The 17,573-nt window shown below is 40.1% G+C and overlaps 1 protein-coding gene across 3 annotated transcripts in view; it reads left to right on the forward strand.

The window, feature by feature from the left end:
* SSX2IP (SSX family member 2 interacting protein) overlaps positions 1-16,448 on the forward strand; it is a 69,962-nt gene extending 53,514 nt beyond the window's left edge. For 2 of the 3 annotated variants that reach the window (XM_073593630.1, XM_073593631.1), the window contains exons 9-14: positions 2,659-2,809; positions 2,892-3,028; positions 5,569-5,742; positions 5,882-5,996; positions 8,271-8,415; positions 12,213-16,448. In XM_073593630.1, coding sequence (XP_073449731.1) covers positions 2,659-2,809; positions 2,892-3,028; positions 5,569-5,742; positions 5,882-5,996; positions 8,271-8,415; positions 12,213-12,249 — 759 coding nt within the window. In that variant the 3' untranslated portion in view covers positions 12,250-16,448. The remainder of the gene's footprint in view (positions 1-2,658; positions 2,810-2,891; positions 3,029-5,568; positions 5,743-5,881; positions 5,997-8,270; positions 8,416-12,212) is intronic. The other variant, XM_073593632.1, reaches the window with a different exon arrangement.
* Positions 16,449-17,573: the final 1,125 nt, after the last annotated feature.

Genomic DNA, 17,573 nt, shown 5'->3' on the forward strand with positions numbered 1-17,573 from the left:
TGTGATTGGACACAGCTGTTAACATAGTAAAGGGCTGCTGTGATTGGCCCTTTTTCCAATCTGTGATCAGCTGGTCCAAGGACACAGCGGTCAGAGGTCTCCTGATGCGCTCCCCAGGGGACATGTGGGAGGACATCCAAGGACTGGTTGATCCTGCCTGTTCTTGTACTCTCCCGTGTGCTGACCACATGGCTGCTGATCCCTAATTACCATGGTCAGGTTACGTGACTCCGTCATCCTGCTGTCTCTCCTCTCTCCCCCTCCCTCCATGCCTGTCAGCTTGGGCTTCTGTATGTTATCCATCTCCACTATAAAAGATATAATGTATGTATGTGTGTGTGTGTATATATATATATATATATATATATATATATATATATATATATATATATATATATATATATATATATATATATATATATATATATATATATATATATATATATATATATATATATATATATATATATATATATATATAAAAAATATTAGGAAGATATAATGTGCAGTATGTGTTTTTTTTTTTATTGTTTTTTTTTTTTTTTTTTAATTATTATTCCGCAAAATGCTTTATTTTACAGCGCCGCTGGGCACTCACATGACCTCCCGTTGCTCTCCCCCCTCCTCCTTCCGGCTAACACTAGCAGGGGCATCTCAGTCCCTCCCGCTGTAGTGCTCCGATCTGGGAAGAACAGCAATGGCAGGTCACGTGAGCTTTTTTTTGAGCTGGTCAGAAAGTCTGTTATTTTTCAACTTTCTTTAAAATGGAACTTGATGTAAAAAATGAAAATGGGCAAACAGGCAGGATTTTTAATGCAGAAGAGACCTGGTTTGTCTCTTCTGCATTAAACATACCAACCTGCCTGTCCACCCCTGGACAGTGAGCTGCACATACGCAAGCTTACTGTAGAAATTCAGGAATAATTTGCAATCAATACCTGGAAGCTGGCCGCTTAAAGATATTGGCGGGGAGCTCCTGAACGCCGCATCGCTGAACTGATAGCGAGTACAATTTCTCCTTAACAGAACAAGCTGTCCAGCACAAGTGGCAGTTAGATAGTTAAGCTAAAACATAAACATTGACAGGGGTGCTTACAATAATCAGATTTTATTATTTATGTAGAATCTTTATCCCAAATGTTACAAACTGCTTAAATGTGTTAGCTGGAGTTCAGCCTTCTTTCCAAATTGACAATGCTGCTGTCTAAGAATGTCTCTGTTGTGCCTCTATCCAAAGCGGATACACCCTAAGACAGGAAGTGTGTTTTTCGCCGGATCACCAGGTGAAAAAAGAAAGCATTAAAAATTTAAAACGCAAATGCAACCACCACATTTGCGCATTGGTAAACTGCAGTATTTTTGTTTTTGGGTTTAATACCACTTTAAAGGAGAAGTTCATCTTTTCAAAAAAAATACACATTTGCAGGTAAAAAAAAGTTTGTTTTTTTTTTTTAATTTTTTAATTTATTTATTTATTGGAAGCCTGCAAAGCATTGCACCCATGATCAGCAGATCGTGGACACTATGCAGAGCCCTTGCAGACTGTGTGTAAGCTGTGTGCTTGTACCTCATACAAGCATTCAGTTACAAACAGGAACTTTCAATGAATTACCTCATTGAGTACTATTTCATTGAGCACTGGGAATGAGTGATGCGACCAGGTGGGCATCTTTTTTTGAATTGTGGCAGAAGACACAGGGAGAAGATCCCTGGTCTGCTGTCACAGCGGGGGATGCAGGGGCAGCTGCAACAACATGTTAAATGTTACACTGAATACGGGTGTAACATGTTAGAAAAGGTGAACGTATCCTTCACGCTGGGCTCACATATGAGCATGCGGCTCACAGCAGGGGCCCGGTGCGTCCTGGTTCACCCTTTCAGGTCCGAATTATTATTATTATTATTATTATTATTATTATTATTATTATTATTATTTTTTTTTTTTCCCAGCCCTAATGTTTGGCAGAATTTGGACCTGAAACAAACCAAAAGACGCACAGCATTTGTGCAAAACGCACTGGACCCGTTGCGGAGATATGTGAACTTGCTCCATAGAGAGCCGGTCAAAATCTCCTGCTATTGCAAATTATATGCGGGGAACCCACATCCAATTCGCAATGGTGTGAACCCAGCCTGAAGTAACTTGTATGCCACTCCTGGTTTAGGCCAGTCTCTGTTGCAGAGCTCCTGACAGCCGTTTCTCTACTGGGTGTGGTACCAGCGTGTGTGTGCTTGCATTGCATCAGTTGTATTAAACCATTGTGTACAGGGCTTGTAGACAAACAGAAGTTTAACAAGAAATGTTGTCATTTCACTATGGAGCTAGATACGTGTTTTGAGTCAAGTATGCGCACACTTTCCCTGTTTAGTTTGAATGTAGTCATAATCACAATAGGTTTTGTGTAGAATTCCTTCTCTCCTTGGCCAGCCCTGTATCATCCAATGTAATTAGTAAACTTTGTCTTTATGTTGAGTTTCCACACATCAGCTAAAAGTTCCTGAAAACATGACATTCTTTACTTGGACTGGAAAGAAAACTCCATTGTAAGACAATTTGCCATCTGGTTATAGTTTATACACCCTGATATTGAATGAAGTGTATACTGTCTTGCCGGTTGACCCTCTTTCCTTTTTTATTTATTTTTTCCCCTATGCCAGGCTCTTTCAGATAATGAGGAAGATCCAGCGGACTCTAGTAAAGAGCACCTGTCAGAATTATCATGCGAGGCAGCCAGAGAGCAGCTGGTCAACAGCATTCGCCAGCAATGGCGGATACTGAAAAGCCACGTGGAAAAGCTGGACAACCAAGGTGCGCTTTTATGTCAGCGCTGTTACTGTTTGCTCACTGCTCCTGTTGTCCCTTATTTACCTGTGTATAACACGGTTTCCAGCTGCCCAAGTACGCGTGGCATCGCCAGACCGTAAGGGGTCAATTACCAGGGAAGAGCATGAGAGAGAGATGGAACGACTGAAAAATGAAATCAAGGAGTGCAGAGAAACCATCACGAGCCAGCAGCATCTTTTGCAGGTATTTATTTAGAAGTTGATATGCGACGATCAAATTGGGAGCATCTTTGACTAGCATTTTGTTTTTCTTTTATTTTTCTGATTTTGCTCATAACTGTCTAATCTGAATAGAGTCATGCTTTCTGCAATCCCAGCTAATTGTAATCATGAGCTGTGAATTCTCTGTAGATTAGATAATTCTAAATATAATCATGAGCATAAATAAATCTGAATACTCAAAGAAATGAATGTGTAATTTGGCTCAATAAATTACTCATCACCACTGATTTATATTGTTAAAAACAGTGATTTACAGGCTGCATACTTTTTGAAATAGTTGTGCAATGCTGCCATCTAGAGACTTATAGTAGTTGTTGCATGCTAGCTTTTCTTCCCCCCCCCCCCCCATTTATGATCAGTAAATATAACTAGCCGTGTTTTATGAGTGTCATGTGCCCTGTGCAATCGGCTTAGTAGTGACCCAATACTTACTATCAAGTGGTAGGATTATAATGAACTATGTATTAATGTTAAGTCCTTTTTGATTTGGCTAGATCAGGGGTCTCCAAACTTTCTAAACAGGGCCAGTTTACTGTCCTCCAGACTTTTAGGGGGGCCCGGACTGTGGCCATTGGGAATAGAAAAGATCAGTGGGTAAACATAATGCCCCATCGTTTGTTTCAGTGGGAGTAATTGTGCCTCATCAATGGTGTCAGTGGGAGGAATAGTATCTCATCATTAGTGTCCCTGGAAGGAATAGTGCCCCATCATTGGTGTCATTTTGCCCCATTGTTGGTGTCATTGAGAGAAATTGTGCCCCATCGTTGGTGTCAATGATAGGAATAGTGCCTCTTCATTGGTGTCAGTGGGGAGAACTGTTCCCCATTTTTTTGTATCCGTGAATGAAATGGTGCCCCAAGAGCCGGATAAAGTCGAGCAAAGGGCCACAGTTTGGAGACCACTGGGCTACATCATAGTTACTCAACCAGGCTTTCATGGAACCCTAGGGTTCCTTCAGCAATAAGCAATTTCTGCTTCTCAAATGAGTAACCACTTACACCAGTGATCTTTTTAGCTATCTGTAAGGGGAGAATTCTTGACCACAAACGTAAGGAGCATTCTTTCTACTAACCTTCACATTGCTGTACTGTGACTAGTAAATATAATAATTAGCAGTGGTTCCCTAAAGCCAAAAAGTTATTTCAAGTGTTTCTCCATGTTAAAAAGGTTGAGCGAGGCTGGGCTAGACAGTTGGGCTGCAGTGCTTGTGTGATAACAAAGGGACATGCTCTTAGAAGAGAGCAGAGTGACAAACAGATGAGGTTATCAGTCTTCGGTTTCTCATTTCACTGTTGCTGTAAAGTTGAGACATAAGTGGCAGCGGCAGAGAAAAAGCTGGTAAGAGGGGCAGGCTGTGCTCTCCCTCCTGTCAGAACTGTACTGTATTATACATTACTGCACCCTATACAGTGCCCCCCTGACCTCCCTTGTACTGTGCCCTCCTGCCCACCCTATACTGTGCCTGACCTCCCCCATACAGTATCCACTAATCTCACCCCCCCCCATACTGTATGCTCCAGTTTCCCCTGTACCATGCCCTCACAACTTTTCTCACTCTGTGTCCTCTAACCCCCCCAAATAGGGATGATTAAAGGATACTCTATTATTGTATGCTCCTGCCCACCCCGTACCATGCCCTCCCGACCTCCCCCATACGGTTTCTTTAACCCCCCCCCCCCCAATACTGTGCCCTCCTGCTCCTGTAGTAATGGAAGGGACTCAGGGAGTGTTAAAGGTCCACCCATTAGGGGGCGCAATCTACTTGCCTTGCCCTGGGAGCGGGCAACCCACACTATGCCACTGACTGTAAAATTAGACCTTCCTTGTCAGACATGGCTTTGCTCAATATACAGTATATCTCAGAGCTGGATGCACAGAAGTACAAAAAAGTACAAATGCTTTTGGTAGGTAAAACTGCTCTTTTATGTGCATTTCATCTGTATTTTTCCCCTTTTTGCTTAGCGTTCTGCTTTAATGGAGAAGTAGGGCTGAAGCTCTTTTGGTCCTCCTTCTCCCAGGAATCACACGAGTGCAGAACGGAGCGAACCTGTATTCAGCCAACAGCGGACTAAAGCCAGTCCAGGCTCTGGATAGATCTTGAATTTAATATCTGGATTCACCCGGATGTCTGGACCGGCAGCTGGCTCAGCCTCTTAGCGTGCAGCTGGTAGGATGAGCCAGCTGCTCCCACCCTCCTCCACAGTCCAGCGCTCCAGTGAGTGCTGGAGGAGCAGAGCAGAGAGCTGGTGACTGAGAGCTGACAATCAAAAAGAGTGAAATGTTGTAATCCATGCACAAGTTACTAAAAGTGTGTTTGATTTACTTACATAGGATTAAAAGACTCAGAGGCTCCAACTCTCCCCAACATATCTAAAATAAAAACAATACAAGTTTTGACTGGATTCAGGTTTTCAGGCACTTTGTTAAAGGGTCAAGCATGATCTGATTTGTCGTTCTGATGCTAGATGTCAAAAGGGAACTAAAACTATTATTCTTTTGCAGCAGCAAATTATTGTGGGAAATGATGAAGATACATCTGCCCTCCTCCAGGACTGCTACCTTCTTGAGGACCAGGAGCGTCTCCAGGAAGAATGGAGATTATTTAATGAGCAAAAAAAGAATTTTGAAAAAGAGAGAAGGAATTTTACTGAAGCTGCCATTCGTCTAGGACACGAGGTGAGTTATTTCAGATCAAAGCTGCTACTTCAAACTGTCCACCAGATGGCACTCAATTTTCACTTGCATGGTAATCTGATAAATGGTGTTCTGCAGCATTAAATTGATATTTTTATTGTATGTTATGTTTGTCTTCTAGAAAAAGGTGTTTGAAGAGGACAGGGCAATGTGGTTAAAACACCAGTTCCTAAATATGTCCTTGTTTTGTGATCGCAAGAGTGCCGAGTACTGCCAACCTCAAAGTGCCTTTTCAAGTAAGAATTAAACTTTTCATCTCCAAATCGTATAGGGTTAGTTTTTCTTTCTCTCTTTTCCATTTTAGGAAAAAAAAAAAAAAAAGACTACCACTAACGCAACATTCCAAGCACAAGCTAAGATCCAGTGTTACCGTTCACAAAATATTTCAAACCTTTGAGTTTTCCTTACTTTTTGTCTGAATGGCTAGGAGAAAAGCTAAACCACATACAATCATTTTAAAGCTGGGTTCACACCGCAGCACGGAGTGGCTCACAGCAGGGGTCCAGTGCCTTCCTGTTCAATGTTTCAGGTCTGATTTCAGCCTGAATTTGTGGCTGAATTTGGACCTGAAACAGACCAGAAGATGCACAGGACCTCTACAATTCGCACCGGAGCTGCTCTTCAGATAAGTGAACCGGCTCCATAGAGAGCCGGTCCCAATCGCCTGACATGAGAATTTGGTGCAGGGAAACCCGCATCCAGTTTGCAATAGTGTGAACCCAGGCTAAAGTCTACACTGCTTGTCGGGAAACTTCTAGTGTAACCACTGCTTGAAAAGGCTCATACAAGTCAAAAACATAGCAGAGTGATAGGAGTGTGCTAATCTATATTACGCTGTTTGAATACTTCTGATATGTGAAGAATGCAATAAAGAAACTACCTCGGTAGCTTGCGCTGATCTGTAACACGCACTTTTTATTAGATGTGTTTAACACAATGTAACTAACACAATGCAAGTAACCCAAAGTAGAACAGTGTATGTGTACAGACATGAAGGTGTTTCAGTATACAGAGTACCTTGTAAACACTACTGAGGCAGCAAAAAAGATTACAACCCACATTACCAGGAATCCTTAAAGCATAAGTTCACTTTTACAAAATAAAATATTATATGCACATTTTTTGCAGGTAAAAAAAGTGCATATTTTCTTTGTTAGAGCCTGGCTTTCATTGCACCCACGATCTGCAGATCATGAGTGTAATGCCACGGTCCTGCAGACTGTAGCTGTCTGCCTGTACTTCCGATACAAGCAGGCAGTTGCACTCTGATGGGAATCTCAATGAACTACCTAGAGCGATCAACAGTGCCTTGGTAGTTCATTGAGAACTATAAGCCGACAGCTGCAAAGGTTGTCAGTACTTGTAGTTCTCAAATTCACTGATCTGTAAAGTTAATGACGTGGCCGATTGGATGAAGCCCTGCACAGCTGCGCTTTTTGAATTGTGATAGCGAGTGCAGGGAGAAGATCCAGCGGCTGGCTGTCACAAGGAGCAGGGGAGGGTTGGGAGTCTGATGCTGAACATGTTACACCCTGAATATTGGGGTGTAACATGTAACCTGTTAAAGGTGAAGTTATCTTTTAACCCTTACAAACCCTTATTCCAAAATCCATACAAAACTCAAAAGCACACTGAGCCTGCTGTGTGCCAGTTATTGGACTAATAAAAATAGCCTTTAGCCTGGATTTAGTTTTTACCAATAAACACTAACTGCATGAAGTTTTATATTCAAATAGATCATAAATAATATATCTTTTATATAAATCCTTTAGCCCTTGTTCACAATAATGCGACTTGTCATTCAATTTGACAGTTCCAAATTGCATGACAAGTTGTACCCCATTACCGGTAATGGAACTGTTCAAATTGTCACGGCTCATGTCGCAGTAATTATGAAAAGGTTTCTGCACTACTTTTTTACCGCTTTCATTGCAACTTGCATAGACCTCTGTTAGACGAAGTCTCAAGCCGCAATGAAATTTGGAGGTGCGGTTTTAAAATCATGCTGAAGTAATGCGATTTCAAAGCTGCACTGGTGTGAACCAGGGCTTAGATGTTTCAAATGTCTTCCATAAACCTCTATAGAATAGGGGGCCTTTATCACTGATAGGTAATGTAAGCTTCTCACAGACAAACCGTGGTCTGTGCCTTCTGTAAGCACCTCCTGTTTTATTTTCTTTCATCTCTTCCTTGTTGGTAACACTTACTTTCCCAGCTTTTTGTTGCCTGAATTCTCAGTTTAAACATTTGATATGTTTTCTATTGTGAATAAAATATGGATTTATGAGATTTGCAAATCATTGCATTCTGTTTTTTATTTCGATTTTACACAGCTTTTTTATAATTGGGGTTGTAAATAAAAATTAAAGTTTTTTGTTTCCCCAACTTGCCTTTTTGGTTGTCATGAAGTGAATTTTTATGTTCTCCCTTCAAAGACTTTCATCTCATTGTTTGCAGTATTTTAGCAGTTGTATGCAGGCTGTTTTTATGGTTGCATTATTATGTTTCAGGCAATGAGCAGGAATCCTCTATAATCCAGACAAAGTCACCTCAATCCAAACTCCTTAAGACCCCACCAGGTGATGTCACAAGAAGCATTGGAAAGTCACTGCCCGTCACCCCTTCTGCCAACCAGCAGCCTCTTCACAGATACAGGTATTATACAGGGTCTTCATAGAAGACTATAATGTATTATTGGTATGCATGTTTAGTTACTAAAATGATTTTAGATACACATTGTAAATGTTCTGTCTATGGACTGTCTGTACATTTTACAAATTCACAAGAGATTATTACAATGTCAGCCAAGGATATGGGGAGCAAGGCACCACATCCCAATGAATAGAAACTACTGGTACATAGAAAGATTGGGAACAGGGACTTTTGAGGTGCCTGAATCAAGATAATGCACTATAACATGTTTTTTAAAAAAAAAATAATAATTTAATTTCATACATTAAAAAAGATATTACAATCTTTTCTAAATACATTTTTTCAAAGGTAAGAAACAAGTGTGCTCAAAGTATACTGTAAAACGATATTTGCTCGACATATATTCTCGTTGTATATTATACTTTGAGCACACTTGTTTGTTACTTTTTGAAAAAATTATTTTAGAGAAGTTTGTAATATCTTTATCAATGTATGAAATATACCGTAATTTGTTATTTTAAAACATGTTATAGTGCATTATCTTGATTCAGGCACCTCAAAAGTCCCTGTTCTTTGTAATTGTACAAATGCAGTCATCAGTACTGGCTGAATTACTGCTAAGCAGATTGTGCTGATCTGAGCTATTCTAATAGACTTGCATCAAGAGACTTGGCAAAGCACTATCACTGTACAGCACTTCCACCAAGCAAGACTGTTTTTTTTAATATGGTAAAAGAAACAACTACCTCCGTATACATACAGAAAAGCCATTTGCATGACAACTATTTAAATATGTAAATACGAATTGGTGTGAAAAAACATATCCTTACTCTCCCTGAGATCTCATTAGACAAATTTTGACAACCAGGATATTGAATAATTGGTTCTATTGGTACTGCGCATCTGTTTTCACAAGACCAGACATAAAATGTTGTACTGTTTTTATGTAGCCTGTCTGAAGTCTACACTACACAGTGTAGAGGTAAGTCTGGTCTAGACAAGATTCGGGAACAATGAGAACCGTATCTGGGATCCCTCTTGTTCCAAAACGCTGTTTAGAAATTTATAGCTCCTTAAATTGCAACTAAACTGGTATGTGGAGCAGATTTCCTCCTTGCTGTTTTTTGGTCCTGGTCTGCAAACATACATTTCAGCACAATACAGTATGGACTGCTAGAGGGGAAAAAAATCCTAATTTCGCAAGGTTCTTTGTGCAGTCTATCTATAAACTGCCTTCTAACAGTAGTTGCTATTAAAGATTTAAATATTTTTGTTTGGATTTGGGGTCTCCATTTATTTATTTTTTTTATGCCCAGGATTCTCTAACTTTTTGTTTTTATATGTTAAACATTTTCGTACTGTTACTGATAAAAAAAATGGTAATTCACTTTTCTGCAGGTAAGGCCTCTAGCTGGTTTGTCCACCAGATGGAACTGTTTCACTATATCTGACTTGCTGGATTTCTACTCTTTCCAATCACTACAAGTGCTTGAGTGTGCAATATAAAAAAAAGTTGTGTGTGTATGTGTATGTGTGTGTATGTATATGTATGTATGTATGTATGTATGTATATATATATATATATATATATATATATATATATATATAAAAATGTTTTATCTAATATAAAAGCACTACATAAATACAATAGTCATTTTGTGCTTTAAATATGTTTCCTAGCATAAGTGCCATTCAGACTTGTGTAGAAGCTGTTATACTTTGTTGTCCTGTTTTCTAAAGAATGGCAAGCCCTATATTTCTCTCAGGACCGGTTTAGTTCAATAAAGAATCCCTTCATTTTGCGTATATGTGCAGCATTTTTGCTGCTCAGTAAGATAACATTTAGAGTGCTTTCACGATGCCGGCGCCTGGGCGTCGGCAGTAAAGCGGAGCTATTTTTAGCGCCGCTTTACCGTCGTTTTAGCGGCTGAAAGAGGGTTAAAACTGCCCGCAAAACGCTGCTGCAGCGGCGGTTTGCCGGCGGTGCGGTGGCGCTGCCCATTGATTTCAATGGGAAGGGGTGCTATAGGCGCGGTGTATTCACCGCGCCTATACCGCTGCAAAGAACCTGTCTGTAGGACTTTTTGTGACGCCCTACCAGCGCAGCACCCCAGTGTGAAAGCACTCAGGCTTTCACACTGGGTTTGCAGCTGAGGCTTTTTTCAGGGGCTTTACAGGTGCTATTTTTAGCGCTAAAGTGCCTGAAAAATGCCTCCAGTGTGAAAGGGATCTTAAAGTGATTGTAAACAATCACCCTGTAAAACAACCCATTCAGTTTAAAATCAAAATAAAAGGCAAAACACTTCTTTATAGATATATAAATAAAATCCCTCTCCCTCTCTCTCTCCCTCTCTCCTCTATATATAGATAGAGAGATAGATAGAGAGATAGATAGAGAGATAGATAGAGAGAGAGATAGAGAGAGAGATAGAGAGATATATATATAGAGAGATAGAGAGATATATATATATAGAGAGATAGAGAGAGATATATATATATATATATATATTATTCTCTCTTCTCTTAAGTGATCACATTCCTTCTGTTCTCAGCCGCATAAGAGTTGGGGGAGGAGAAGCAGCAGCACTGAGCTTCCCAGTGAATGGCTTTGCAGAGGGGGCATGTGAGGGCAAGTCTGATTATTGGAGGAGAGTACACCAAGTTCCCAGCATAGCTAGAGAACAGACCACATCGCGTTCTCCTGCTTAGTGTGGTCAGTTTGTAATAGTAAAGCAGAGGGACTGGCAGTAACACCAGGGATTTCACATAAAGGAAGCAATACAAAGAGCAGGAGACTTTCTCATACAGGTACAATGTACAGCAGGTGAATATCAGGAATATGAAGTGTTGGGGTAATAAATGCTTTAGGTCTAACTTCCCTTTCAGTATTACACATTTAATGCCTTTGCAGCCTCCTGAAAATATTTCCAGGAAGAGCCTTTCCTGATTTTGAAGTTCTTGAAGCTGTATTAAACCCATAACGAAAAGTGTAATCTTGCAGCTTTAACAATCATTCGATGTGGGTGGCTGCATTACATTTCTTAGGCTTTTTTCCCCTTCTATTTTCACCTGGTGATACAGCCAGTAATTCAGCTCCTCCCCACTCTGTATGAATGAGTACAAGGAGGCACCTTTGGATGGCAGATTTTTCCGATGGGGGTTGTTAGCAGATCTAAATGGACTATGAAATTGAATCCAAACTCCATCTGATACTTTATAAGCAGTTGCAGCAAACCAATTTATTTATTTTTTTCCTTTTTGGGATGATCATTGTAAGCAACCCTGCTAGTGGTAAATGGTTTGTCTCATCTCTGTAACGGATACATTCTGCTGGAAAACTTGTTCTTTTCAAAATCAACACTTACTGGCTGGATCACCAGGTAAAAATAGAAGAAAGAAAGCTTAATAAAACTAATGCAGCCATCACATCTAAGAAAATGTAATCTACAATATAGAAAATGTTTGCTTTTGGGTTTCATACCATTTTAAGCAGCATGGCCTGCAGCTTGCTGGCTCTGTGTACTCCCTGTTCCCTGTAAAGGGGCTGTTTATGCCTCCAGATGGCACCCTCTAGTGGTGGATAGGATAGCAGCTTGATCAGACATGCAGGTTATGTAGACCCATAGGTAGAAGATTGGTGGCCACGTTGCTTAAAACAGAATTTTTCCAGTAAAGGTAACCAAAGCGTTTGTGATTTATTATTATTATTTTTTTTTTTTTTTTTTTACTGCATCTGTGTCTTGACGTATTGCTTTGTTGATGCTGCTGCTAATACTGTTTATTTGTGTATTTTATTCTAGCACTTCAAGGACGGATTCAAACAGCAGTGATCTGTGATTGAAAAGTGGAGCTGGCTACTTTATCATCCATAGCGTGTGCATGCGCTGGCCCGTGGCCTTCTTATTTGTTCAGTGTTTAATTTATTACAACGTTCCCCAATGTCTGGGTCTTTCTATTGCTACAGCGTTCACTGCCCTGCATACATTACATGGGTTGCCTGTCTGTCCTCGGCACAGAACCCGTGAGCCCATGGCTTGTTGGCTTGTTCTTCTTTGTGTCTCTTGTATGTAGTATGTCTGACATTCTATATTGTGAATGTTTTTTCTCTCAGGGAATAAAGTTTAAAGGAATATATCATGGCCTTAAATCGGCATAATGTATTTAATGCCTGCTCTGTTAATGAATGCAGATACTTACAAGGCCTCTGAACAGAGTTCAGTTTAGAAAATATTGAAGTGCAGAGATTTAGCCAGGGTGGCCTGCTGGTAGGCTACAGACTGGCAAAAATAAAATACATTTAAAGATTGGAGGTGACCAAAGTCTTCACAAATGATGCTCACAAAGTGCAAACTTAAATATCCAGCAGCAAGTAGTTAACTTAGATCTCTGTAGAGAAAGCAAGGATACAATCATAGGTTTTTAACCTGCTGACTGGATAGTTGCTGAACCACTGGGCAGGCCCATTAGTATGTCCAACTGCTGAATATACATCTATGCTATGGCTAAATAACCCATGTAAAGAAGGGCAAGGCCCAGTCTTGAACTTCACTTGTGGTTGGACTCTGATGTTCTGATATTGCCCCAGTATGTTAAGGGATGTGCGGTTGGCTCATTGCTGCTCATCTAGGAGACATCTGCCTGATGCACCCAGTCAGTATTTGCTTTAAGTTGTCCAGTAGCTGCTCATCTATAGCTTGGGCACTGGCTGTTGAGTAGTTAGTCAACAACCATTGCATGGAAAGCAAGTTATTTCTTATAGATTAGGTTTCCACCATTGAGAAGTACTTGTTACTAATCCTTAGTATGCCGACTTTGCTAATACACAGCCATATCCAGCTTTAGAAATTGCACCATATCAAACTATACCATACATCTGCCCCCTATTTTTTGTTGTCATGGCTCCTTGAATAGCATGAAATTCCAACTCTTTAAATTTCACTGGTTGCCTAAACCTAGCAGATTTTATTTTGCGAGAAAGTATTCCTCAAACTAGTGAGTCGCTAGGATCTTCAAACTAGTGATTTTTGTAGCAGCATGCGTCTAGTAAGCTGCCTGCGCTGAGTCGCTAGGAACTTCGAACTAAAGATCTTGTAGCAGCATGCAGCTAGTAGACGGCCTGCGCTGTGTCGCTAGAACTTCGAACTAGTGATTTTTGTAGCAGCATGCGTCTAGTAAGCTGCCCGCGCTCAGTCGCTAGGAACTTCGAACTAAAGATCTTGTAGCAGCATGCGTCTAGTAAGCTGCCCGTGCTGAGTAGCTAGGAACTTCGAACTAGTGTTTTTGTAGCAGCGTGCGTCTAGTAAGCTGCCTGCGCTGAGTCGCTAGGAATTTCGAACTAAAGATTTTGTAGCAGCATGCAGCTAGTAGACTGCTTGCGCTGAGTAGCTAGGAACTTCGAACTAGTGATTTTGTAGCAGCATGCGTCTAGTAAGCTGCCCGAGTCGCTAGGAACTTGGGCACCAACAGAGTTTTTTTTTTTTTGTTTTTTTTTTTTAAACACCCCTCCCCTGCAGTATTTCTCATTAGCCCAGCTCTTATTCATCTCTATTAGCCCAAAACACATCAAAGCACTTGAAACAATGATTTAATCTGCCGTATTTTCTTATGGTCCGGCTTTGATTATGAAATATGTATTCTGTACCTACACACATTAAAGAAGGTCATTTTATAAGTTGAGCCTTTTTTACTGTGATGTGACAGCACCGAGAACTACCCTTGGTACTGGAACAGAAGTGAACTTGTGTTTTCACAGGGCGCTGGATAATTTCAGTGCAGTTTAGCCCACACAATGACTTCTGTACATTCTGTAGGTCCAATCAAATTGTCTATTTGCAGAACTGACTTTTGCTTATATAATATTTCTGCCGGTAACCTGTTTAGAATAGACAGATTAATTTCTGACACACAATTATTAGCACAAAACGGGTGCAAGGTGCAGTATTGCGTAGAATTGTTTGTGTTGTGAAACTATGCTTAATTGATCACTCCACCTGAAAGTGAAATCTCCATTTTAGTATGGCATCAGTGGGAATATTCACCTGCTGGTTTCAATGAGACATCAGTGGTGATATTTTCCTGCAGTTGTTTGTGTCTGTCTCTCTCCCACAAGGTCATAATGTCATTTTGCAGTTGAAAATTCAGTTATCCTTGAGGCAGTTTGATGCCATCTATGCAATGGCCATGATAGTTGGCTGAAACTGGGAATTCTGGGAAGAATATCTCACCGTTTGATTTCCTGGGAGATGAAAAAAACGACATAATTCTGAAGTATTCCACATGGAGTTGGCATTTTAAGCACAAGTAAAACTTGCACTTTCTTCAATGTTCTAATCTTTTTTTATGAAATCTTTGATCCACTGCTTTTCTTATTACTGCAAGGAGCATTGATGATGTCCAAAGTTTTTAGTAACCAATAACAGCCCTGCAGATTTCAGTTTCCTGCAGTCATGTGATCAGGATTGAATTTTGATTGGCTTCTGTGGGTTACAGCACTTTGGACATTTCACTTTACTGTATGAGATAAGCCTGTAAATCTGCACTAAGATGGAAGGTGTTTTGTTGACCCAATAGGGCTCACTCTGCAGAAAGCAGCACAATGACCATGGCAGAACTTATGCATTATTAAAGCTTTAACATCATTGGTTTCCTCAGATTTTTTTTTTTATGTTATTTTAAGCTGGTCCTTTAGGTTTTTGCAGTCAAATGTTTTTTGGAAGAGGCTGATGGGAACAGTTTTTGGTTCAAACTGCAACCTGTGTGGATGTCGCGGTTGACATCTTCATAACAGCTCAGCAAAATAAAATTGTTCCTAAGCTGACCTAGAACAGTGAGGGTGGGGGCAGGGGGAGACGTTTTAATGCCAGAACTTCACTCTGTTGGGTGATATCGTAGCTGCAGAAAAAAATAAAATTATTCACACAGCTTGCATCTGTTATCCTCCATTTTTTTTTAAACAATATCAATTTTGCCATTTGTAAAAGATTTCCACAATTCTGCAATTAAACCCACCCACCCAATCTGACACTGACCAATGCCCTAATGTAACCCTTTCACAGCCTGGGCAATCCATACAGTAAAGAAAATGCATAAGCAGTGGTTGCGTGTTCACATGTCAGAATGACCAGTAGCTCCATGATGGATGGGCAGCTTAAATTGCATGCAAGACACTGGGGTTTATTTACTAAAACTGGAGAGTGCAAAATCAGGCTCACTTCTGCAAAGAAACCAATCAGCTTCCAGGTTTGATTGCCAAAGCTTAATTGAACAAGCCAAGGTTAGAAGCTGATTGGTTTCCCTGCAGAAGTGAGCCAGATTTTGCACTCTCCAGCTTTAGTAAATAAACCTCTCTTGCTTGGCCCCACAATATCCTACTTTCTGAGCTCCTCTATAGATCTGTGCTGACTGTTAAGGAAGTGGGATTAAGAGGAGCGCCAAGATTCACCTGTAAAGGAAAAGTTCAGATTGGCACACAGCTTCAGCTGCCTATATTTTTTGATCTATTGGTGGTTTTGACATGCAGTCATCACTGAATATAACCTCTGCTTGTGCATATTCACTGAGTAATCAGTATGAATTCCTAGTCTATGACCAATAGTCTCTGCCACTCAAACGCCAATAGCTGGGTTAAAATTATCTGCTTCTTGTCTGAAAAGCCATAATCTCTGAACGCTTTCCAGGACAATACGGCTTTATTTCAACATAGTCAATGGATACTCTTTAAAAGTGGTTTCTCAATGGTTGGCTTGTAAAATGACTGCCTCCTATAGATCTATCTGCTGGATACCAATTGTGTGATCTATTGTGCAGAGCATTTGTTGGTGTAGCTCTGTCTTATGAAGTTTTATGTAAACTAGAATTCTTTCTATTCTATAGGCACTGGTCACTAGAACAATAATTGTTTTTTTTCTATCCTGTGGTCACTGGTCACAGAATCCGTGGCACTTAGACACGTTTAGTTGTTTTTGCATTTTTGTTTTTGCTATCCCATTGTTTGTTTTTTGCTCTTAGATTTATAATAAAAACATTTTGATTTTTAATCTGTGTCATCTTGTTTATAATTTAATTTTTTTTATTTCTGGGAAAACACTTGGGGGGGCAGATGAATAAAATACCGGACCAAATCTTTCTTTTCCTAAAAATTAGATTTTTGACAACAGCTAATTATACGGAATAAAATAAATGTAAAGCTGGCCATACATTTAGTAGATTTTCAAACAAACTTTCAAAAAAATATTTGTACAAACATTTGCAAGAAAATTCTCAGTACATTCAATGACTTTATGGATGACATACGTTAACATTTTTAACCTCCCTGGCGGTTTTCCCGAGTGTGGCTCGGGGTTAAATTTCAGTACCATTAGCAGTAACCCCCGAGCCACACTCTGGATTGCATTGCAGGATCCTGGTGCGGTGTACTTACCTTGTCCCCAGGATCCTGCGATTCCCCCCCCCCCCCCCCACGGTGTCCGTGGGCTCTGTCCTCCGCCCGTAGCCTCTCTGCTGTGTGCCGTTCTCCGTTCCCTGCGAGCGCCGCATGGGGCGGAGCCTGGTGGCAAATTCAAAAAAGTGAAGAATCATAACACATACAGTACACTGTAATCTTATAGATTACATTACTGTGTGAAATTATTTCACATCCCTTTTGTCCCTAGTGCTTTGTCCAATGCCCTGCATGCAGTTTTATATGATATATACTGTTCTGTCTGCCTGGAAACTGGAGATTGTCCATAGCAACCGAAAAGTGTCCCTTTACATCAAAAGTGGTTTTAGACCAGCTAGAAAACAGCGATGGTAAATTAGAACACTTGCAGAATTGAGCGATAGTGAATTGTGGGGAAATTTTATTATTATTTTTTTAGCATTATTTATTATATTATAATTTATGATTTTGTGTTTCAAACTTCATCATACCCGGGATATCTACTAGACTCTTGGTGGACAGATATAAGTGTGTTATTACTAAGAATTACAGGCCTACAATATAAAACGCCAAATTTCTATGCAAAGTAATTGTACTGCTTTGAGACGCAAAAATCTGACATAATCATACCGCCAGGGAGGCTACAAAAATCTTGTTTGCTTTTAACCTTTTTTGATTTTGAAATTAATAAAATTTCCTGAACAAATACTGCATACACTATTGGAAATCACAAATTTTTCTA

This window comes from Aquarana catesbeiana, linkage group LG07 (assembly GCF_042186555.1).
Source record: "Aquarana catesbeiana isolate 2022-GZ linkage group LG07, ASM4218655v1, whole genome shotgun sequence".
In the NCBI taxonomy this organism is placed as follows: Eukaryota; Metazoa; Chordata; class Amphibia; order Anura; family Ranidae; genus Aquarana; species Aquarana catesbeiana.